The 25,907-nt window shown below is 41.5% G+C and overlaps 1 protein-coding gene across 3 annotated transcripts in view; it reads left to right on the forward strand.

Moving 5' to 3' along the window:
- Positions 1 to 25,907, forward strand: part of LOC133380424 (atrial natriuretic peptide receptor 1-like) — a 70,930-nt gene that overhangs the window by 28,966 nt on the left and 16,057 nt on the right. For all 3 annotated transcript variants that reach the window (XM_061617794.1, XM_061617703.1, XM_061617877.1), the window contains exons 8-16: positions 94 to 239; positions 1,842 to 1,914; positions 4,023 to 4,170; positions 5,902 to 5,988; positions 9,567 to 9,710; positions 14,601 to 14,722; positions 16,650 to 16,791; positions 20,468 to 20,516; positions 22,426 to 22,530. In XM_061617794.1, coding sequence (XP_061473778.1) covers positions 94 to 239; positions 1,842 to 1,914; positions 4,023 to 4,170; positions 5,902 to 5,988; positions 9,567 to 9,710; positions 14,601 to 14,722; positions 16,650 to 16,791; positions 20,468 to 20,516; positions 22,426 to 22,530 — 1,016 coding nt within the window. The remainder of the gene's footprint in view (positions 1 to 93; positions 240 to 1,841; positions 1,915 to 4,022; positions 4,171 to 5,901; positions 5,989 to 9,566; positions 9,711 to 14,600; positions 14,723 to 16,649; positions 16,792 to 20,467; positions 20,517 to 22,425; positions 22,531 to 25,907) is intronic.

Here is a 25,907-nt window from a genome sequence, read left to right on the forward strand (position 1 = left end):
ACCCTCCCCTTCTATCATGCACAGTCACAAAGAATATTCTGATGCCATCTCATCGTATTCTTAATTTTGAAAATGCTGTCTCTTTATGCTTAGTCTGTGGGGATGACATTTGTGAAGATGATGAGGGCTGTTCCACATGCCCGGCTGATTGTGGTGAATGTCCATTGACAACTGATGTCAGGATAGCAATTGCCTTACCAGTATGTTTGGTCTGCACTGGTTTTATTCTGACAGTTGTGGTAAGTATCACATAGACCTTTGCTAAGGTAAAGGTAAAGGTGTCCCCACACTTATAGTGTGAGTCGTTTCCGACTCTTAGGGTGATGTCTTGCGACGTTTACTAGGCAGACCGTATATAAGGGATGGGATTGCCAGTTCCTTCCCCGGCTTTCTTTACCCCCCAGCTGGGTACTCATTTTACCGACCACAGATGGATGGAAGGCTGAGTGGACCTCGACCCCTTTTACTGGAGATTCGACTTCCTCCTTCCGTTGGAATCGAACTCCGGCCGTGAGCAGAGCTTCGGCTGCATTACCGCCGCTTACCACTCTGCGCCACGGAGGATTGTTTGCACCACAGAGGATAGACCTTTGCTAGTGCTCCTCTATTTCTCCTCCCGTCTTTCTCTCTTCCTTTTCTGGTTCCTGTTACTTAATCTTCATTTTATAACTCAGCACAGTGTAAACAAAAGTTCTACTTCTTTGCTGCCCTCTAGGGTGTACCTGGATGAGAAGCAGCTGTAAGTGGTTCAGCCTCCAGTGAGAGATACACCTCAGAACAGCCAGTTCCTCTTGTGTATGCCTCCCAGGAGCTTGTCTGAGAGCTTGTCTGAGACCATTCTTTCTCTGCTTTATTCACAACACAAACTGTCTGCACTGTGGAGTGGTGGAGGGGGACTCAGCAGCAGATTGCATTTGTGTTAGACTAGGTCAGAGGAGGCTTTTTTAAAAATCTGGTAGGGGATCTCTGAGGAGACCAGACTCTCATTCTGTTCAGCCTTCCAAAGAAATACAATGCAGTGAAAGAAAATGTGTCCCCTGGAGTTAAGACGCACTTCACACAACAGTCCCCCCCCTCCCACAGAATACGGTGGTGATACTGTGCAGCTCCTCAAGTTGTTTCCTGTGGTGTGATGACCTCTCTTGTGAATGTAAATAACATATGTTAAGATTTTAATAATAATCAGTTTTAAAGCCTTATGGGATTTCATACACAAGTTGGAAAGGTGTGTTTTGGTGTATGGGTGGCTTCAACACTTCTCCACCCTGTTATTATTTTCTTGGCCAGGGATAGCCAACATTGTGCCGTCTAGATGTGTTGGACTACAACTCCCATCAACTCCAACCAGCATGGCCAGAGTGGTCAGAGATTATGGGAACTGTAGTCCAACAACATCTGGATGGCACCACGTTAGCTACCCTGCTCTTGACTTTATATGTGAATTTTATTGTGAGTGCAATGGTCAAGTCAATGCATGTAGCAAAAGCTTGATCTGTTTACCTGTCATGTGAAAACATATAACAAACATGTTAATTTCCTACACTAAGCTTAACTCCATGTTGGAAACCATGAACCACATATTTATTCAATCTACCCCCTCACTCTAAGAGTCTAAGACTAGAGTCAGGTTCTCTCTGCTTCTAAATTTTCAAGATGCTAAAAACAAATGCATTAAACTTGCTTAAGAAGGATGAGACTGTTTGTAGAAATACGTATAACTTAGCTTTTGGAATCTTGCATGAATTTACCGGTGTACTAGTCACCCTCATCCATGCCTTAATGTTGCTAAATTAATGGAGTAATCGCTATGACTGAATCTGACCTGTTATGTTTTTCTTTAGTGGTTCCAGTACCAAAAGCAAAAAATGTTTTGGGATGAAAGCTGGATTATAGACTTCAGATGCATCAAACAAGGTCTGTAAGTATGAACCTATTCTCATTTTTAAGGCAATGAGAGACAAGTAACTGGTGGCCCATGGGCCAAATCCAGCCTGGGTTCTCAAGTGACCCCTAGCATTGTGCCTTATCTTGAGGACCTCGATTATGCTTCTTGGTTGCTTCCTCCCAAGCTGAAACAAAGATGAAGGCCAAATAACGTTTGATCACCACTCCTCCATTGTCAACAGCAACAACAGTTTTGGCAAACTTCTCACATTATGGTGCTCACTTCCTTTAATGAGCCAAGAAATAGGCAAATAGGGGTGAGTAGGAAAAGTACACAATTATGGAACAGTTGTGCCAAATCTCCTGTGGTTGTTCATACTGGGGAGGGAGGAAATATATTGGTGGGGAACACACGACTCCAGCCGCTGGGGCAGAAGAGAGCCTTATAGCAGGCCTGTGTGTATGTGTGTGCACATGTATATAAAGTGATTTAGATAAACTGGTTGCTGATAGATGGCCCAGGATGGCCCAGGTCTCTGGACAGTGGCACTTAAGCTAAGTCCATGCTGTCTTCTGACAGCATGACTTATTTTTGTAAGCCACCCTGTGAACATTTTTGGCTAAAGGGTGGGTTATAAATGCTGTAAAGTAAAAGGAAATGTTGAATTAGTGGGCAGAGCCGATTGCTTGTCCTTCGGCCTTTGCTTGGTTGAAAATATCTAACCCATATTTTCAACAAGTTACTGATCCAAGTACTACATCTGTATCCATCTATGCCTATCTCTCTGTGTCATATTTAGAACTTCACATTAATCTTGCTGACCTCATTAGGACGACTTGGGGCATGTAAAATTTAACCATATAAGAATATAAAGTCATAGGGAAAGCCCTGCTAGATCAGACAAATAGCCCATCTAATCCATCATTCTGTTCTCACAATGGCCAACCAAATGCCTATGGGAAGCCCACAAGTGGAACATGAGTGCAGTAGCACTCTCTCTGCTTGTGATCCTCAGCAGCTGATTTTCTTTAATGAACTTGTACGATCTGCGTGTCTTTGATTGCTTTCAGTTAATACCTGTTGGTAAGCTTTTGCAGAAGAAGGAATTTCAGCAGGAGCTATAGCATTAAACCAAATGTGGGGTTAGCTGCCATCTGGAAAACGCACTGAATCCATCTATATAACTCTCTCAAGTTGATGGGGAAAATACATCAGCTTTAAACATAATATATCATTTTATGTATGAAATACTGGAGTTTATGATGTTAATATAATATACTACCGCCTCTTGTAGCCTTGGAACTGATTTCATTTCTTTTTTTATTACTATATGCAGAGTGTGAATTTGTTGTTTTTTGATGATGCATTGCTGCCCTGTACATAAGATATTTGGCTTACAAAAGTGTTCTGCTGAAAGCTAACAAAATCATTCCAAATATTAGTGCTGCAGTCAGGCTGGATCTCATAAAGTGGAAGGCATAAACTAACATTCAAAAGGAAAAATACACAAAAGAGATTATAACTACCTTAATCAAAATATATGGAAAGATAGAAATAAATATGCAAATCTGTCAGGAAAGAACTAGCAATGGACAGAGTTGCGCAGGAAGACAAAAAGATGAAACAGAAAAGAAATTAGGATGATAAGAGCTGGTTTTGTTTTTTAAAAAAACTGCAAAGCCAAGGAGTTCATCAATGGGGAAAAAAATCCTAAATACAACTGTTTCATCTTCATATATGTATATTGCCTTCTGCTGAGTCAGAACAGAAAAGATGTGTAGGAGAGAATAACCCAGATTAATGCAATAAAATAAACATGGATACTTTATCTTCAGTATATTAAAAGCATAACAGCGAAATCATTCCGAGTAAGTAAATTATGTATGTAAGCTGGCTGTTTAAAAGTTGCAGGAAAGCTCTGAAGTTACAAAAATTAGTTCCACACTTCTCTGTGGTGGGTCAGTTCATCAGCAGGCTTTCAGCAAGCTGCTAGTAGACAACATGCACACAAACCGCAGAAAGGTACCAGCAGAGCAAGCAATTTGCAGTTATATGGATAATACGTGAGTATTCTTGTCAATGAGTCGATGACCAATTTAGATCTAATTTCCTGTTTTATTTCTTTTTAAAAAATTAGAGCACATGACGAGGACTGCAGTGGGGAGTACCTTGAGTGTGCCACATGCACCCAGTGCCTCCAACACCAGCTGTCTTACAACACTGAGCTCCTGTACTGCACCTGCGAACGCTTCCAAGATGAACTACTTTACACAGATTGGAACCTAGTAGGTGTATTTTGCAATCATTTCACTCTACCCTCTTATTGGAACACAGGAAGCTCTCTTTTGCTCAGTCAAGCCAGTGGTCCTTCTAGCTCAACACTGACTAGCAGCAGCTCTCCATAGTTTTGGCAGGGACCTTTCCCAGCCCTAGCTGGAGATTGAACTTGGGACCTTCTCCATGCAAAGCATGTGCCCTACCACTGAGCTATGACCTGTCATCTGTTGCTACCTTGGGTCAAAATGCTACATCACACACCACATATTAGTCCTGTATGTTTGGAGCTGGAACTGTTTTCACATTGCCTTTCTTCTGCCCGCTCTACTCTAAACACACACAAAAGCATGTGGGTACACACCAGAAGCAAAGAAACAAAAAATATTATGGCAACTTGTTGGGATAGCAAGTCCACACAAAAGGCCATTTTGCAGTAAAGGTCTGTCTGGATCAGACGAAAGGCCTATCTATTCTAGCATCCTGTTTCTCACAGTGGCCAGCCAGATGCTTATGAGAAGGCCACAGATTTCTCACTGGTGCCAGTGGGAGTTTTCTTTTCAATGCAAACAGCACTAACAGAGATGGGATTATCCTTGGGACTAAAGCAGGGGGTTTAACTTCGCTCTCCACATCTGCAGTGATCATTTTGTCATATGTAGTTTGGCCATTAGCTGTTAAGCTGACTAGGTGGCCTATGGCTAATTACTTATCTCTCAGCCTACCTCACAAGGTTGTTGTGAGGATATAGGAGGAGAAGGGAAGAACTGTGTATGCTGCCTTTTGCTCACTGGAGGATATAAATGTACAGTAATATCTCAGTCAACAAAGCAGATGTGTTCCCTCCCCTCCTTCTCCTCCTCTGAATTGTATTGGATCCTTCCCTCCCTAGCACTGGGAGAAAGCAAGAGACCACTTTAATGCAAAGCAATCACACAGGCTGGTCAGTTTCACCTTAAAGCAAAGGCACAGGCTTGGAAGTGTATTGGTAGCAAACAAAGCTAGTCAGTTTCACCTTAAAAATAAAAAGCCTTTGTTGAAAGGAACTTCGTTCCTGGTGTAGCAGGAGCCTAAATCGGCTATTGCCTGCTATAGTTCAATGCTGGGAGGCCCTAACCAAACTCTCAAGACACAACACAATTGATTCTTTGATTAGAAGTCTTTATTTGCGCACAAGCAATTGCTTGGAAGAGTTGCACAGAGAACAAGTCTCTATGTAAGCCTTACCTATCATAAAACACACATCTTTCTTATATACTCTTTTCAAGGTTACATTGATTACACAATCTTCACATCAACATATGTCAATAAATACAATAACTTGGTATAAACATTCTTAACATAGCATAAGCATTACTATATCTTCTAATATATGCAGGTCAAGATAACTTTTTCTCTTCCTTTTCCATGACACAACTACTCCATGACACAACTACTCCAATCCCTTCCCTACATGTTCATCATATCTCCTTTGATAAGTATTTGACCTTTAAAGCAAGCATATATTTATAACCTTTACTCTACTCCTTCTCCTAGCTTTATAAGTGCAATTTTAACAGTTCCACTAATACATTTTACTAATACATTTTGGGCCTAGCCACTTTGGAGAGCTCACACAAACCTGAACCAAAAGAATTCCGCAACACTGGAGAATTCATTAAATGAGGTATTACTGTAATAGATAAATATACTGAAGCGTTTGGCCTTCTGGTTGCTAGACAAACATCTTTGCCTTCTTCCAGTGATGGTAGAACAGTGGCCATCAAGAAAATAATGAACAAGACATTTACCATCACCAAGACCATACGTAAAGAAGTCAAGCAAGTAAGGTAAGTTATTAAAAAGGGGTTCTGGATGCCTTTCTGGATATACAGTCATATGTGAGCTTAGAATGTGTGCTCTTTGAATTTCAGTTGACTATCCAGTTGCTTCAAAAAGTGAACTGAGACATATATTCACTAATAGGCAAAAAACTTTGCGGTTTAAGAATGTACCTATAGCCAACAGATATTTCCATCAAACTTTACAAAGCAGGGAAATTGGGCAGCTCTACTGAATGCACCAGGGGAGCAGGAGACCTGACCTCCTCTCTGAGATATTGTACTGCCCTACAAATTGGTAAAAATGCAAACATAATTTGGGTTGGTCTTTCACAGTCCAATCCACTTCCTCTGTAGCTTGGAAGAATTTGGTAACAGGCAGGAGGGGGAGAACGAGGGCTGGTTTGATCATTTGCATGTTTATTGAGCTCAGTGGGATTTACTCCCATGCAATCATGGCAAGGATAGGTAAAACTGGCCATGGGGAATAAGGGGGGGGGAGAGTACAGGGAAGGAGAAAGGGGGGAAGGGGAGGGGGGAGGGGGAGGGGGGAAGGAAGGGGAAGGGAAGGGGCAAAAGGGAGGTAATGGGGGGAGGAGGGGGGAGGGCAGGTTTGATCATTTGCATGCTTATTGAGTTCAGTGGGATTTAGTCCCATGCGATCATGCTTGAAATGGAAATGGACTGCCTTCATTTATTATTTATTAATTTATTTATTTATTAATTATATTTCTATACCGCCCCATAGCCGAAGCTCTCTGGGCGGTTCACAACATATAACATCCAATATACAATTTAAAAACATATATTAAACTTAAAATAATTATACCAAAAATACCTAAACATAATTAAACATATAAACAACTACAAAACTCAGTACTAAAATATTAAATGTAAAATGCATTAAATCGATTGAATATTAAGATGTTAAGATGTAAATATTAAATTGCTAAAATATTTAAAATTATAGGTCTTAAAATGCCTGGGAGAACAGGAAGGTTTTTACCTGGCGCCGAAAAGACAACAATGTTGGCGCCAGGCTTACCTCATCAGGGAGAGAATTCCATAATTCGGGGGCCACCACAGAGAAAGCCCGTTTTCTTGTTGTCACCTTCCGGACTTCTCTCTGGGTAGGCCCCCGAAGGAGGGCCTTTGATGTTGAACGCAGTGTACGGGTAGGTTCATATCAGGAGAGGCGTTCCATCAGGTATTGTGGTCCCAAGCCGTGTAAGGCTTTATAACGATCCTATGTATAGGGTTTTCATGGTAAGTGGTATTCAGAGGTGATTTTATCATTGCCTTCCTCTGAGGCTGAGAGGCAGTGACTGGCCCAAGGTCACCCAGTGAGCTTCATAGCTGTGTGGGAATTCGAACCCTGGTCTCCCAGGTCATAGTCTAACACTCTAACCACTACACCACACTGGCTCTCTGAAATCATGCTTAGGATAAGTGAAACTGACCTGGGGAGAGGCAGAGAAGGGAGAGGGAGGGAGGGAGGGGGAGGGGAGGGGGTAGATTGGATGGATGGGCACTGGGCAGAGAGGAAGCCCCTTTCCTTTCCAAAAGGAAAACATTGGGAATGGTATTCTTTTTCAGGGTTCCCCCCACCTTTTTATTCTACAGCAGGCACATGTAGCCTCCCTCCCAAATTTAAACCAAAGCTGGCCACATCCACACCAGACCTTTATTTCTCTTTAGACAGTTATGGCTTCTCCCAATGAATCCTGGGAAGTGTAGTTAGTGAAGAGAGCTGAGAGTTGCTAGGCGATGCCCTCTTCTCCTCACAGACCTTCAATCAGAGTGGCTGACTGTTAAACCCCTCTGGCCACTGGAGCTCTGTCGGGAATAGGAGTCTCCTCTCAGCATCCTTCACAAACTACACTTCCCACAATTCTTTGGAGGAAGCCATGACTGCCTAAAGTGAAATAAAAGTCTGGTGTGGATGTGGCCCCCTGATTAGGAAAGCCCAGCAGCTGTGAGTCTGGCTTTTAAAACATCGACAGTTGGTTCTTACTGAGCATGCCTGACATTATAATAGACTTCAATGTAAAATTTATTAAATTAATTAAAAATCATCCAGGCATTTTTTAAAAAACTTTTAAACTGCAGAAGATGAAGGTCAGAATATAGGGCAACGTCAGTAATAGGATTACAGGTACTCTGAATGTGGCTGGTTTTTAATTAATTTCAACAGATTATGAGAACTCTTACAGAAAAAAGTCCAAAAGGGGTCTGGTTTTTCTCTGTCTCTTTTTACTATTTGAACTCTCAATTCTCTCTTACTGTTTTGTGTATCGCCATGAAGATTTATAGGGTTGTTAAGCAAGCATTTCTGAGTTCAGGACTATACTTTTTGTAAGGTTTTATTTTGAAATGAATTTATGGGAAGCATCAGAATGTCATGGGGGTATTTTCAATTTAGCATTGCAGAATGTGAAAAACCCATGCTGACTATAGTATACAGCCTCTCTTGTGCCTGTATAATTTCATTTACTGGCATGTTTACCTTCTGAATCAATCTGTATGTTATTCCTTCTTCATGAAAACAGTATCCTAAGGGAGTCCTTCCCCATCCCCTCTTGTCTCAAAGCCAGTAGCAGACTCTGAATGCCTCAAGCTACTCCAACATGAGGACTAGAAATCTCACCCTTTTTGTAAAAAAAAAAAAGCAAATACTGGAATTCTCAGGAGTTGAATCCATGTGACAGAAACCAAAATTCCATGGCATAATCTGGAGCCAATTGGTAAAATAAGAGTGCCCCCTAATAATTGTGAAAAAATAAGACTTCACTGGCAGTGGAACCTTCCCCAGCCTGTTCCCTGTCTCGTCCCAACTCCTTTTGTCTCCAAGTCCTTCCCTCCTTGCTTGATCCCGTTGCTCTCTCTGTTGTTCACAGCTGATCAAAACTTCTGTAGGCCCTCTAACGATGGCATATGGTAATCCAATGGTAGCCAGTGTAGCATCCTCCAGATCAGCCTTTCCCAACCAGTGTGCCTCCAAATGTTGTTGGACCAGAACTCCCATTTTTTCTGACCATTGGCAATGCTGGCTGAGGCTGATGGGAGTTGTGGTCCAACAACATCTGGAGGCACACTGGTTGGGAAAGGCTGCTCCAGATGTTGTTAAACTACAGCTTCCATCATCCCTGATGATTGGGCTTGCTAGTTGGTGCTGATGGGAGTTGTAGTCCAACAACATCTGGAGGACTCCTCATTGGCTACCCCTGCATTAATCTATATCCACTTACAGCACCTTTCTGGATCTTGGACACATACAAGAAAAGAATAGTTTACAAAGTAATCCTATGCATGTCTACTCAAAAGCAAGTCCCAATAAGTTCAGTGGAAATTACTCCTAACAAGTGGGCATAAGACTGCAGAATTACAGATGGTTTCCACCACCATACACACACCAAATTGTTATGGGGCACAATCCTAATGTCCCTCCTCAAGGAAAAGCTTCTATTGCAGGGGAAAGTGTTCAAAATGCAATCCTGCGTTCCTGAGGAAATGTGATACAGTTCGGGCACACTCTGATGTTTTCTTAAAAAGTTTGCCACAACTTCATCCCTGTCTTATTCTCATAGAGAACTGGACCACCCCAACCTCTGCAAATTCATTGGAGGCTGTACTGAAGTACCAAACATTGCCATAATAACTGAATACTGCCCTAAAGGAAGCTTGAATGATGTGCTGCTCAATGAAGACATCCCTTTAAACTGGGGCTTCAGGTGAGAGAAAGGTGACAAAAGTGGACGTCAATATGAGCCTTTTCTTTAGGACTACTAAAAGCAAAGAGGGTCATGGGCAGAAGCCAAGCTTGGGGTCAAACTAGGTATTTATGTGCATATGCCATTAAAAATGGCAGCCTCTTTTCTGCTTCCCCCTCCATTTGTTGTAAAATCTAATTAAGGAAACATCATTTATTTCCTCACCCCATCCTTCTATTATTTGCTGTTCCTGAATATATGTGTGTGATGATGGTGAGGGAAATGTAGAATGTGATACCCTTGCATCATGTATTTCCCTCAACAAGGAAAGGGAGATGAGACATGTGGCTGGCATTTTCAGTGACAAATGCTACCATAAACATAAATATGATTGGCTTTAAAATCCTGAATGGTTTGGGATCAGGTTATTTGAGATCCACCTATGCCCATAGGAATATGCCTAGGCCCTTACAGTGACCCCAGACTCTCTTTTCTCTGGAATCATCCAATTGGCAGGCACCAGAGACATGGTCTTTTCAGTGGTTGCCCCACATCTTTCGAACTCTGTGAAATATGTTTCACCCCCTCCTTAGTGAACTTAAAATCGATCTCTAAAACCCTTTTTGTTTTGCCTGGTCTTTCAATGAACCTTGTGGTTTTATCTTAGTTTCAATTTTTTAACTACTGCTGTTCTTGGTTGTTCTTTAACTCTTATTGGTTTAAATTTTAATAAAACAAAACAAAACATTGTACTGATTGCTTATCCTGAAAGCTGCCTTCTAAGAGTTTATCTTGAAACGCAGGGTACAAAATGATTACATAAATAAACATAGTGTCCTGCCCAGGGCTGAAGGATTCAGACTGGAGGTGATGTCTTTTTCTCTTTTTATTAACATTATGGTTACATCCAAAGCAGTGCGCTTCATATACTTGTCTGCTCTGACTTGCTACTTTCCCTAAATATCCTAACTAAGCAATCTCTGCAGCATTTGGGGAGAGTTGACTCAGCACTTGTGTATTGGCAGGCACCAGCTTAAGTAGGGGAGACTTTCATGTGTAAGCGGTGGCTCTGCCTGAATTTCACCCTTTGAAAGTCTCTCTTCTCGCACCTCCTCACGCGGGGTGAGGGGGGCGAGTCTCAGACCGCACATCCAATAGCGGGGCTTCACTAGGTGACAGTGCAGCTTCTGGAAGCTGGATGCTGATTGGCTGGGAAGCGTTTGAAGTGTCTGGCGGGGATTCCTGCACGGGCGTGGATGGTGCAATCGGAGAGTCTCTTCCCAACTGCTCTGGCATTGGACTTGCAGGAGGGGCAGGAACTGCCTCCATGGAAGTGCTGGGCATGGGAGTATGAGGTCTGCCAGAACCCTCCCTGCTCATCTCTCTTCCTCCATCTCCTCAAGGAACCTCGTTCTCATCTGACTCCCCTCTCTGATCTAACTCTCCCTCCGACTGGGGCACAACACATAGAAATATAGGAAGTTGCCATATACTGAGTCAGTCTGTTGGTCCATCTAGCTCAGTATTGTCTACACTGACTGGCAGTGGCTCTCCAGAATTTCAGACCGGGTTCTTTCCCAGCCCTGGAGATACCAGCAATTGAACCTGGGACCTTCTGCATGCAAGGTAGATGCACTGCCTCTGAATTATGCCCCTTTCCCAATTAAGCTTGCAATTAAGACCCAATAATATGCAGGTATGGGTCATGGGCCCACTCTATCAACTCAGGAAAGAATTGCATTTAATAGGTGAGAGAACTAGTTATTTTAGAAAAAAAAGAAGGGAAGGTTTGTTTGCTTTTCATGTTTCCTTCACCATCACCATCATCATTTATTTGTAGGCTACCTTTCCATAGCTGAACCATGCTCAAGGCAATTTAGAAAATTAAAAAATACATAATTCATTCTAACAGAGATATATAAACAAATTAAATTGTCACAAATAAGCTAATGAAAACATCTCAATGTGCAATAAAATTAAACAATCCCCTCATAATGCATAAGGCATAACAGTACAAATATAAAAATATAATCCCAATAACAGCAAAAATAATGCATCTCCAGAATTAAATCTTGACCCCAATAAGGACTCCTAAACAACAGTACACCCCAATAGACTCTAGGCATCCTGAGCTGCAGTCTTTCTGGACTAATAGCAAGATGGTCTCTGGATCCTTCAGCAGAAGCTTTTGTAGCAGGAATCAGTCAAGGCCATGTGCTCCGAAGCCCAGTGGAAACCAACCAGCAAAGCAGGGAGCAGGTCTTGCAGGACTCGCAGCAAAATGCTCTCTCCCCCCCCAAATGAAAACAGTTATCTATATTGTATATAAAAAAAGGGAAGCTATAATGCAGGGGTGTTGCTGAACTACAACTCCCATCATCCCTGGCTATTGGCCATGCTTGCTAGGGCTGATGGGAGTTATAGTTCAGCATCTTCTGGTGGGCCAGAGGTTCCCAATCCCTGCTTAGAAGAGCACTTGTATAGTGATGTTGTTTCATATATTACATTTTAAAAAATTCAATATATTAAAGTGTTAATAATTGAAACAAATAGTTAAGGGGAGTCTTGTTGGTGGGATGCTGGTGGTCTTGGACAAACTGTAAAGAAAAAGCGAATGGAAAATATCTTATCCATATCAGTTAAAACATCAACAACAACAAAACCTTGCTAACTTTCAAAGTGATAAGCTATATATAATCTTTTCACCAGATGGCATTTTTGATAGAATATGGGATTTTAATTACTGCGAGACATCATTAGGAAGATAAAATAGTAGTGTGATGCAGAGTCTGAGTGACAGAGATCAGCCGACTTTGTGATTAAATTTTTTGATGGTAAAATTATGGTTTGGGCCTTGTGCACTTTAAATTTTAAAAATAATGGTTATATATTGCTTAATGACCTAAGGTCCCATGTAGAAGTTATAGGGGATTCCTTCAGCATATGTCTCCTGTGTGTTGCCTGTGTCTCACTGGTAACTTATAGTGAAAGAAGATGCATGATATGATGTCATAACACTATTGCCTCACCACTTCTTTAGCTAGCCAGGGGTAAAGAAATGCTTGTAATATGTACAAGTCCACTCCATTTTTTCCCTAGTCACTGTGAATATACCGTAATCTAGACTCTAGACCAGGGGTGGGGAACCTTTAGGCTTTCCGAGCTCTCATCATCCCTAATCATTGGCCATGCTGGCTGGGGCTGATGGGAGCTGGTGTTCAGCAACATCTGGATGGCCATGCGTTCCCCATCCCTGCTGCAGACAATCAGCTCATTGTCAGAGTTTACATAATTCCATGAGCAAAGTGGCAAGCCCTGACAATAAGCTGACTGTTGGGGCTTGTACAATGCTGGACACAGAGCTATGCAAGCCCCAATGATCAGGAGGCAAAAATGGGTTACCAGACGTCATTGTGATATCAGGTGACTGACAGCTTCAGCCACCTGCCAAACTTGACCCATGTGGATGAGGAGATAAGGATCTGGCCAGCTGTCTAGATCCAGCCTGCCCCCCCCCCAGATCAAGAGCAGTTCCAACATAAGGTTTACTCAGACCCTTTCTTCAAACAAGACCTGCTTCGGCAACCACAGAAGACTTTGCTAGGCATTTAATGTCAGTGTGCATTTTGGCTTGAACATTTTCCATGGCTTTTCTTGAGTCCCTGAAGAATTTTACAGTGCTGAGCACAAAGATATCATGTCACGCACTTTCTTTCACTAGGCTGCCCTGTAACCACTCCTTTACCTAGGAGTAAGTCCCGTTGAACTCAATGAGCATTAAGTCTAAGGAGACATGTATCACATTGTACTGCACATGTTCCAGAGGAGATAAAGCTTGTGGCTATAGCAATTGGTTTGTGCCCTACATGGTTTATAAATAAAATAGGTGATAGTTATTCCCATTCCCAAAACAGGTATGCTATTGCTTATCATTTCAATTAGGGAGGGATAAATTGCATTCTCAGAGGAATAGATTAGGTAGGCTCACTGCTGTATGTATATATTGATAACCATATTCATATGCACCCATGCCAGCATGAAAGAGCTTCCAGTGACCTAAAGAATGGCAGGATTTAAATCCAATTCAGCATGAATGGCCTTGGCAATGGGAACATGTTCACTTTCTACTCTACCCCCTTCACCCTCTTGCTTGCAAGTCGCTTTTCGCCCTGGCACAATGGGGTGTGAAAGAGCACCAAAAGGAAGGGCACATTGTGTGTGTGTGTGTGTGTGTGTGTGTGTGTGTGTGTGTAAATTACAGAATGAAGGCCTCCATTTGGCTCAGCGCTATCACTGAAGAAAGGAGTACTGTACGGCAGGGGCCACCAACCATTTTAGACCAGTGGGCACATTTGAAATTTTCAGAAAGTGCTATGGATGCGGGGTCAGTAGTATAACACAAAATGGCTGCCATATCGTAAAGAGCACAAAGGGCCACAAAATGGTGTGGTCTTCCTCTTCGGCTACCCTGATCTATGGGGAAAAGGCACTCGCCTTAGCCACTGCCACATTTGCTCAAAGGGAGGCACTCTTTGCACATATCTTCTGTTCAGAATGGAAGAGGGGCTGGGTGTCCAATGCTGTCGTCCAATGGTATGTGGGTGTGTTTAAGAGGGCGTGTTCAAAGTAGGAGAGACTGAGCCAATGCAAACAGAAACTGAGCAGGAAGAGCAAACAGTTTATTGAACACTGTGGATTTTTGAGAGGCTATTTATTGATGCTTTTTGCGAGCACCATACTAGCAGGCACAATGGCTCCCTTGGTTGCCACGGTGGTGACCACAACTATAGGGTGTGATTCAAACGTCCCTGCAATCATTGCCCATTTGTTCTGTAGAGCTCTTTAAGCTTTAGCCTAGCCCTCTGAATCAGTAGGCTATATTAACACTGATCATTATCCCCAACCCCTTAGGCTTTCTTTTGCCACTGACATTGCTCAGGGAATGGCGTATCTTCACCAGCATAGGATTTATCATGGACGATTAAAGTCCAGCAACTGTGTCATTGATGACCGCTGGGCTTGTAAGATTTCAGGTAAGCAGAACAGAAGATGAAACCATTTTCTCTGCGCAACAGAAAACTGAAAGCAGAAATTGTCCTATGTGATTCCATTGCTATTGTCCTCATGATCCTCATGACATCTGCAAACTACAAAGCTATGAGACATTAATTGCAAATGTCAGATGGCTCAGCTAAGATCCATTAGCAACAACAGCAATTGGCAATACTTCTTCAATGTGACACTGATTATATACAGTAGACACTATTATGTAATGCCCATAATGTATATCATGTAACATAGGAGACTCTCTTTGCTATTACTTGCGGCCATATTGTGAGCACTCACTGTAAAACAGTAAAAAAAAATGGTGGATCAAACTCAAAGCGAGTTGAGGAAACAAACTGGAAGATTCATTATGGGTTGTGGATGTGCTAGAATTCTGCCCAACTCAGATATGGTACCAAATTTTCCATTAATTTGCATATTCACTATCACTGCGGATAGGATTTTTATGTAGTGATTTTCCTCAGCTATTTTTGGAAACAGATTTTTTTGTAAAAACAGTACACCTAAGCTATTGATATTAATATCAATATTTTTATCGACATTTCCTTTAAATTATTGTAATTTCCTTTTAAAATATTGATATTATCATATTTTTTCTGAGGGAAAAACACGTGGATTGGTAAAAGGAGCAGCTTGCGGACAAAGAACAAGGTTGATGAAATGCTTTCAAACTGGCACTGGCCAATGGATCCCATCCCTATTGTGGGTGGATAATATTTAGCATTCAAAATTCTCCACATATATTAGTAATCTGTACAACACCACTATAGGGTAGATCAGAATTATTGCCCATATATTGCAGATGTGGGGGGCTCACACAGAGATATATTAGCTTGCTTAAAACTTACCTACCAAATTTACAATATGGTCAAGATCTGATCAGGGGACTTTCTGGTTTATAGCTCATTCTTGTGCATCCTAATGTGCTGATTCCAAACATGTTTACTTCTTCCCTTGTGAATGTGTTTAAGATTGTAGTTTAGCCAGTATATTTCAGTAGCTCTCAGATTATACACAGCATGTCATATATGTTGTGTAAGTAGTTATATTCACACTTTTGGACACAGCCTTGGGATCATTTAATGAATGGCAGTTAATAAATAAACAAATAAAAGTTCACATCAGTACTTGCTCTGCACCCCTACGATCCTTTCTGGCTGTCACGATCTGTTCAGGAGCATCTGTAATGGATTATACTCCTACCTGATGTCCATTCCAAGGGAATGAACCATGTTTTCCCTGTTGTGATATAATAATTGTGAAATGTTTGCCTAAGAGACACTCCCCAGGTCCCATCCCTGGTTAGATTCAGGCAGAGAGGTGAGCTTCCTGACAACACACTTAGGCAGCCCATGTCTCCCCATACCTGGAATTCAGATGGCAGCATCCATGAATCTCTCTGAAGCTCTAATCAGTTTGGGCCCTGTTTTTGTTTGAAAAACAGCCCTCCTTTCCCTTAATCACAGTGACATCATCATGCAGCCAATCAGATTTGGCTACATGATACTGCCACTGAAGGCAAATAAAGCTAATTCAGAGTAACATGTTAGCTGTCAAATGCTGATTGTTGCGAACAGTCAGATGCTGATCCCTATGGAATGACAGCTGTTAGATACTGGCAAAGGTTGGTTACTACTACCAAAACTTTGAATTATAAATGCTGATGCTGAATATTAAAATGTGACTAATATTCTGACATTCAGGGAATTTGCTTACATCCTCACATCTAAAATTTGCTAAGGAGAATTCATTTGAGGTTTAAACTGAAATTATCCATTTTCCAACTGAAGAATGTATGGATAAACATATCCAGTGACACTAGGTTCAAAATAATGCAAAACACGCATGGGAAATATCTAATCCTTTCTTTTTCTTTACCTCTCTTTGTGGCAGACTATGGCTTACAGTCTTACAGAAAAGATGATTCTCTGATGGATTCCAATGTCCCTCATCAGCACTTTATGCAAATATATCTGGCTCCTGAGGCTCACTCTGTACCAAGCTTTGAACCAACTCCAGCTGCAGATGTGTACAGGTGATGACAAATTAATATCTCTCTCATGTCTCTTCTATTTTTTGTTTGTACTGTTGCGGTAAACTCTGTTACTGTATGGTGGAATCAACATGGATTATTGGTTTGCATTACTGGAATTATTCTTTGTTTTGCAAAGAAGCTGTGCAGATTGTCTGTTTGAGCATACATTGAGCCATACAATTTAATATCCTGAATATATGGAACTGTGAGAGTCTCTTGACAAATGGGAACACTGTTTCTAGACTGTGTCAAGTCAGACTGAAAATGGGGAATGGAAAGACCAGATGCTTTTGTGTGTATATGTAGAACATCCTCGCACATAATCAAGCCTTTCTTCCTGACATGCTAGTTTTGTATATGTAGGGTTTTTTTATTCCTTTGTTCTTCCGCAATCATGCAATTCCATCCTCCTCCACCCCCCAGAAGCATTACTTCTTTGCTGCCATCACATCTGCATGAGCCTTTCCAGCAGAGGTTTTCCAAGTGGTTTGAGGCTTTTTCCAACACAGCCCACCAGAAGATGTAAAGCATGGATAGCTAATGTGGTACCCTCCATCAGTCCTAGCCAACATAGTGAGGGGAGTTGTGTAGCCCATCAACATTTGGAGGGTACTATGTTGGCTACCTCTGATGTAAAGGTACTCTTGCTATCCAGCATGTTTGCTAAGCACTAACATCTTTTCCATCTCCCTTGACTGGGATATCTCTAGCTCAGCAGTTCAGCCTAGGGATGTGTCCAGAGCCTTATCTGGTCCTTTATTTTAGAATAATTTTCCACTCCTGCAGGATGAGGATGTGAACAAGGTGCTTGGAGAAGGGTTTCCTTGACCTTTGTCCTTCTTGGCTTATAACATCTAACAGAAAACTGATGAGCAGGAGGTAATCAATGTCTCCTTGCAAAAGGGGTCCACCTTGTAGGAGATGGTTGTGAGAAGAACTGAAGAAGAACTGAAGGGAGAGGGCCTTCTCAGTGGTGACCCCCAAATTATGGAATGATGTTTTGACGAGGTGCGCCTGGCGCCAACACTGTTATCTTTCCAGTGCCAGTTCAAGACTTTCCTCTTCTCCCAGGCATTTTAGCATGTGTTTTAAATTGTGTTTTAAATTGTTTTTAAAAGATGTGTTTTTAAATTTGTGTATTTGTTTTTAATGCTTTTAGTTATTGCAAACCTCCCAGACAGCTTCGGCTATGGGGCAGTATATAAATACAATAAATAAATAAGTCCTCTGTAGACCACAAGGATTGTCACTATAAGGATTTTCACAACAATTGTCCAGTTGCATATATCTCCTTCCTGGGCAAAGTGGTCAAGTAGGTGGTGGCCCTGCAACTTTAGACTTTTGGTGAGACTATCTGGATATATTTCAGTCTGGCTACCTGCCATGTTTTGGTGACAAAATATCCTTTCTCAGGCATCCTAATGAATGGCATATGTTGGGAAAAGGACAAGGGGAGTGTACCCCTATTGGACCTCCCAGTGGTTTTTGATACCATTGGCCATGATATCCCTCAGAATAGGTTGTCTATTTGGGGAGCACCATATTCCAGAGTCCATCTTCCAAATCTTCCTTGCCATCTAGAGGGCCTTTTCAGTGGTAGCACCTTTTATGTGGGATGCTGTCGCCCAGAGGCTTTCTAGGTAGCAAACTTGATGTCTTTTCAGCATCAGTCAAAGACTTTTTATTCACGTAAGCCAGGGGTAGCCAGCATGATGCCCTCCAGATGCAGCTGGACTACCTCTACTATCATCCTGACCATTGACCATGCTGGCTGGGGCTTATGGTAGTTGGAGTCCAACAGCTATCTAAGCCTTCCAGCCTGCCATCAGAACTGTTTTTAACCAGCAATTTTCATGGTTCTCCTGGTACTCTATATGATCAGCTTTTATTTATTATATTGGTCTTATTCAATGTATATTTTTTTATTCTGTTTTATTTATTGCTAATATCATGAATAGCTATTAATCATCCCAGGAATTGTCTAAATGAAGAGCAGCACACCCATTTTTCAAATAAATGAATAATATAGACTTACGAATAGTCACCGCCGAGATCACATCACACCAGTGTTGTTCGACCTACACTGGCTACCAGTTGTTTTCCGAGCCCAATTCAAGGTGTTGGTATTGACCTTTAAATCCCTACACGGTTCTGGCCCAGTTTATCTCATGGAGCGCCTTCAACGCCACCAATTATGCCGCCTGACAAGATCGGCCACACAGGGCCTTCTCTCAATCCCGCCAACAAAAACAGCCAGATTGGCGGGTACAAGAGAGAGGGCATTCTCAGTGGCGGCCCCCACTCTTTGGAACTCCCTCCCACAAGATCTCCGGCACGCCTCTTCCCTAAATGTGTTTCAGAAAGCCTTAAAGACCTGGCTCTTTCAGCAGGCCTTCGGGGTATCCGGGGAGGGTTAATTGTTATAACTGTAATGCCTCCTGCCCAGTTTTAATATTGTTGCTGCAGATGTATTGTTTTTATATTGTATTACTGTATTTTATCAATTGTATTTTAACAATTTTGTAAGTCGCCTAGAGTGGCCATTGGCCAGATAGGCGACGAAGAAATTAAATTTATTTATTATTATTATTATTATTATGAAGTGGCACTATCTAGGATCAGTTAGTAACATGAATAATTTGTTCCCATTATGGCAGTCAATTCTTTAACACTCCAAGGCTACTTTAGGGAGGACAAGCATATGATGTACTTAAACGTAACAAGAACACCTCTGCTTAGTGTTCTGTGTTTGCTGTTCTGTGCTGACAGCTTGATCTGGGCTTCTTCAGCATGTCTGATTTGCCTCTTTGGATGTGTGGCAACGAGTATAATGGATCAAACCCTGTAAAGTTTGGTCCTGTTTTGCCAATGCACAAAGATGATTCCAACTTAACGAGTATTTGGCATAAAGAAGTTTTGCACAGAACTTCCCATGTTGAGGGTAGTCAGATGCAAAAGAGAAGAGGTTTACAACAATTATATATGTGAAATAAGACACAAACAAAGATTTAAAATGCCAGAGCATCAGCTGCCTGTTACAGAAAATGTTTGTCCTTAATTGTCTGCATAAGCCTGGCAGCATAGAAAAAGTTTCAGCAAACTTTTAAAGGTTAATATAGAAGGTGTCCTGCTGAATCTCTATTAGAAGAGCATTATATAGGACTGGGCTGATGACACTAAAGGCTCAGTTTCATGTCAATGTCAAATGAGCCTCACCAACTTGGGGAACCGCCGATGATCTTGCTGCACGTGATCTCAGTGATCAAGCTGGAATATGAGGGTTCAGTTGGTCCCTAAGGCACCCTGGACCTAAATTGTTCAGGGCTTAGTAAATTAATACAAGGACCTTGAACCTGGCTTGGTAGTGGATGGGCAGCCAATGCAGATATGTTAACAATGGTGTCACATGTTGTCAGCCATGTGCCCCCATCAGCAATATGGCTGCTGCTCCTTGTGCCTTTAATAGTAGCTTTGTTCCCATGTTGAAAGGGAAATGCATCATGCACCTACTTCACAATACGTTTTGCATTGTTTGACAGTTGCTTAATATCATATTTGTACACTGCTTTGTCGAGAATTTTCTCTTGAAAAGTAGTTTATCCATTTATAAACTAAACTAATCGTTTTATTTTCAAAATCTTTTGCCGCTAACAATGACTTGTCTCCAATTTTGCAGCTATGCCATCATTTTATTAATAATAGCAACAAGAAGTGACCCAACACTGGTAAGATCAATGCTCATTGGTCCTTAACTGTCCTGTTCCATTTGGAACGGTTTTGTGTGTTTTATAATTGTAATGGTTTTATTTGTTTTTATAATTGTAAATGTTTATTGCTATAATCTGCCCCGGGATGCTACGGTGAATAGCGGATAAGAAATCTTATAAATAAATACATAATTTTGAGCTTGCTTCCACTGAAGCTCATGGCAAAATTCTGCTGGATCTGTGGGTGAATTTACACAAATGTTGAACTTCTGGTGGCTGATTTCCTTTTTGCTTGTGATGGCTGTCTCCTATGTGTGTGGCTGTGTGTGGTTTGTTTGATGTGAGTAGAAGTTGCATGTTGCATGACATTGGAGGTTTGAGAGTTTTTCATTGCAGGCTGGAGGAAAAATTGGCTACCAGAAACCCAGCTAAGCCTCTTTCACATATAGTGAAGTGAGGAATCTGTTCTGCTGTCCACACCAGAGTTTGGGTGAAGCAGAATTGATAATTTCCATTCTCTGTGAAAACATTGCAGCATGAGGAACCATTTGGTGTTGCTCCTTCCTACACAGAGAGCTATAAAAATTCCTGAAATTTGTTCTATGATCACAAACATGTTAGAATATTAATCTTTGTACATATAATGGTTGAAATGTACAACACAATCTGCCTCATTATAGGGGCCACCCTCCAGAGGCTGTCATGTAATTTGTCTATTCCCATGGCTGGCACTAAAAATCTGTGGCAGAGCCAAGTAAGTATTTACTAGAAATGTTACAGCAATTCTACCAAGACAGCCTCAGAGACAAACTTTGGGAGCTCAGAAAGCCTGTCAAATGAAAGATGAGCTGAATATGCCTTGAGATTCTTCTCTGGTTCTGAACAAAATCTGAGCCAGAGAAGAACCCAGCTTTTCCCTTCTCATCTCTGCCATCCTCACCTTTAGCTTTCCTTACCTTGAAGCTGGGCAGTGATGGGGACTACATTGGAGGTACATGTGGAGGATGGAGGATTTCTGAAATTTCTGAAGCCTTTGGGAGAACCACATCTCCATATGCCCTGTATCCATGTGAAGAGGACAACAAAAGAGGGAGAAAAATAACATCTGGGAATGTGAGAATGTGTTTGGGGAAGTGCTGGCTGTGGAGACAGCTTTTGGAGATGGGAAAAGCAAGAAAAGATAAGCAGATAATTATTTCTGAGCCCTTGGATTGGCCCAGAAAAAAATACCTGAAATTTTCCTATATTTTGTGTAAGATCTTGGATAATTTCTAAATAAATCTGTCATGAGGTTCAGGTAGTTAAATCTCTACTTTTGAATATTCAAAAATTAGAATGTATTTGAGTAACATACCCTTGCTTGGGTCATATTAGATTTTTCACAGATCAGTGTTTCTCTATTGACTTGTGAACTCTACCAATGAGATACGGTAATTATCTTACTGTGTACATGCTCGCTTACCTTGAAATGAACAGCATTCAAGTCAAGAGCTGTTGATGCTATTTGAACTGATCTCCTTTGTCTGAACTAGGGATGTCCCCCTGGGCCATATAAATTAACCTTCAGATGAGATTAATTCAAGGCAAGGGTTGTTACAAGATCCTGAGAAGCACTACAGCAATCATGGGAATTCATTAAAAGTCAGGGTATACAAGCCTTAAACAAACACATACACAAATGATTTATTGGACAAGAAGGTACTGCTCTAGACTACCTCTGATAAAAGTGGCGGGGGGGATAGTTTCTACTGTGAATGGAAGGCGTTGATGATAACACTGGTGAATCTGAAATGTATTCTTCCTGAAGCAGGCCATGTCTGATTTGAAATATGATGTTTCCAGAGCTTGTAACTGTTGCTCACTTCTATTCCATGATTCCAATCTCCATAACAAAACGAAAAGTGATGGCACTATTTGTGTTTTCCAGAAAGACGATACACCTTCAGAAGAATATTCTTTGTGCCTACCTTTGGCTGAATTAATATCAGAAAAATCTGAGAATGCCTGCCCATGCCCTACAGAATATGTAGAGGTAAATCTAATGCTAACATATCCCCCTGGTCTTCTTTATGATAGAATTATAATGGCAACAGTTAAGAATGAAAGTATAGAGAGGCTGTCAGCTGAGTGGAAAACAAAAAAAACTGCATTGGCCTACTCTTTGTGCCTTTAACAGCAGCTTAATCTGCAGAAATCAGCTGGTGAAGTGTTCCATGATGTTGGGATAAACATTCTCATCTGCTCATATCTGCAGATCAAGCTGCTGTGCAAGGCACAACAAAGCACAAGAACCTTTAAAACGGTTGGCAACCCTAACAGATGCGGTTGCAATGCATGTTGCCTTTGAAGAAAGGGAAAATTTCATTTTCTTTTAAAAACAAAATGCAAAAAAAGTTTCCAATTCCTCATCCAAGACACCACAGAACAGCATGTAGCTTTAATATCCTTTAAAAATAGTACTATTCTGACAAACTGAAATTTTAGCTTGTCTCACAAAAACAGAAGGCAGTAAATGATGCTTTTAATGTGCAGCCACTGGAGGCTTCCTATGACTTATGGCTCTCTATGGTTATAAACTGTCAGATCCACATTCATGTTTAATAGTTGTGATGCTTTAGCTTTTGCATTTGAAAGGTAGCACTCAGTGAGACAAATATATTTGTCTGGGGGAGGTTCTGATCATTTAAACAAAAGATTTCAAAAATTACCTTGTAATTTAGGACTGATCCTAACTAGTTTGACAATCTGGAAAAAACAGACTTAGGTTAGCTAAGACCAAGATCACTTCTCCCTCATCCTTGTTTCTTTTTTATATTACTCTAGAGTAAATTCAACTCTATTATAGCTGTATATTTTCCCCTGTGGAGCTAATAGCAGCTTGGGGGTGGAGATCAATTTAGATCAGGGAAATGATGAAAGCCAAGGGTACAATACATAGTTAAACTATGGAATTCACTCCCACAAGAGGCAGTGATAGCCTCCAACATGAATGGCTTTAAAAGAGGATTAGACAAATTCATGCAGGATAAGGCTTCAGATGGCTACTAACTCTGAAGGATATGTTCTGTCTACACTGTTGGCTGCAGTATACCTCTGAATACCAGTTGCTGGAAACCACAGGAGGGGGGAGTGCTCCTGTGCTCAGACCATGCTTGTGTGCTCCCCACAGGCATCTGGTTGGCAACTGTGAGAACAGGATGCTGGACTAGATGGACCACTGGGCTATGACTGGTTTATGACCTTTGGTAGTATCCTCCTCCTCCAGCACCACTTCCCCATTCTTCAAAGCATCTATGCGGTGGCTGCTAATTAGTAAGCAACAACAAGCCCACAGGAGATCCTGACCACAGATGACCCACTTCACATCTTGTTGGACCATCAATAACAATTAGAAAAAGCTGTCCAAGTAATGTTTTGCCCCACATTAAGAACATGCCTTTTGTGAAGCCAACTGACTTCAACCATGCACGTCTGTAGATGGATAATACTTGCTCATAAATAGTATGTCAATTTTAACATCTCCAGGTTATGCTAAAGTAATTCTGGCTTCATATTTAAGTTGAAATAAGACTGACAGATGTCAGGGCTAATATGTGTAGCAAAATAGCCTGCAGCCAAGGCCACTGTCTTTTACCTGTTGTATGGGGCTAGTTCTTATTTAGATGCATAATAACAATAGCAAGAAGATGCAAGATGGCTAGTATTTTTGAAAGAATGTAGGGTTTAGAGAAGCATGGGAAAGGTGACCTGTAGGGATGTGTGTCAGAGAATTGTAGGTAGGAGCAAGAAAGTACAAAAGGCTACGTACAAGGTACTGATTGCCAGATCCTTTGTCATGTATAGTTGTAAGCAAATCCCACTGAATTCATTGGGGCTTATTCCTGTGAAAGTGTGCCCAAGGCTGTGAGCCTGAAATTTTATGCCAAAATTGGGGGTGATTTTCTTGTCCCCCAGCTGTCCCTGGTGCCACACCCCACATTTGCAAGAAAGGACTTAAAGAGAGGCTTTTCAGGGGGTGCAGGTGGCTAGATGAGAGAGAAGGGGAGGGGGATTTTTTCCTTCTGTAGACCTCCTTATGTTAACTTGGGATGTAAAGTGATACACACATATGCACCCACTAGAGATGGGGGAGAATTTCTGCTACATCGGACTTAGTACCGGATTCCGAATGAATTCTACAGTCCACTATCTTTTTGGACCGGCACTGATTTCTTGCAGCAGGCTGCGGCCATAGTTGGCACAGATTTTTTCCTAGATTTTTTCCCCATTTTATGCAATTGTCTTCATAATTTCCTCTGAGTTGATACATTTGTAACAGTGTGTAGGTGTGACAAATAGGAAAAAATAAACCACGTGGAACACAGTGATAATTTACATAGGCATTTACATTAAAAATTATGCAATTTTATTCACACACAAAAAACCAACAGTGAATCACATTGGCAAGTGCCAAAACAAGTGGGAACAAAAACAGGGGGGATCAGGATCGAACGATGGACTATCAGAATACAAGGGGATCGGTAGCGAACCCTACCCCTAGCACCCACATCCAAACATTCCTTCCTTCCCCACAGTATGACGTGATACAGTCCATCAACAAATATATCTGCTGGTTATGTTTTGCAGCTGTTAGGGCCAAGCTGCATGTGACATTAAATGCTTGACTGTATTTAACATGATTTAATTAAATAACAGCTGCAGGGCCCCTAATCGGGACTAAAGTGTATAGTTGACTCTTCTCAACACAACTGCCAATGTTGCCAATGAACATCCCCTGCCCCTCCAAAACTGCTATTAGTCTTGGAGGGAAATTTCCATTAGTGCCAAAAAGAGCCAGGGGGGATTTTCAGTGGGGGGAGGATAGAACTTGCCACATTCCCATTTCTCAGCTTCCCCTCTCCTGCAGATATGATTTTAATGAAAAAATACTAGATATGTTAAATGGAATAATGCATTTCACATCATACATTGGTTGTTTGATAAATGTCAGAAGAGGTTAAGCTGTTTGGGCATGCAGCTGGTTGTATACAAAGCCTAAATCTGTTGAACAATCCAGGTAGTGTTCACAGTAATCACAAAATGACTAAATTATATAGACCAGGCATAGCCAACATGATACCCTACAGATGGACTACAACTCTCATGATCTGTGGCCATTGGCTATGCAGGCTGAGGCTGATGGGAGTTAGAGTCCAAGAACACCTGGAGGGCACCACATTGGCTACCTCTGGCATAGACCATATGCTGAGTTGCTTTAAATCTGTGTTGGTCAAGTGGCTCCACATATTTTTTTTTAAATGACACGTTTGATGAAACATCAGACTTATTCTGGCAATTGATGATGATTAACAGATACTAAGAAGCAGGCCAGGATTACCTTTGAATATGAATGGGTGACTTGCTGTCCTG

Source organism: Rhineura floridana, chromosome 1 (assembly GCF_030035675.1).
Source record: "Rhineura floridana isolate rRhiFlo1 chromosome 1, rRhiFlo1.hap2, whole genome shotgun sequence".
NCBI classification, from domain to species: Eukaryota; Metazoa; Chordata; class Lepidosauria; order Squamata; family Rhineuridae; genus Rhineura; species Rhineura floridana.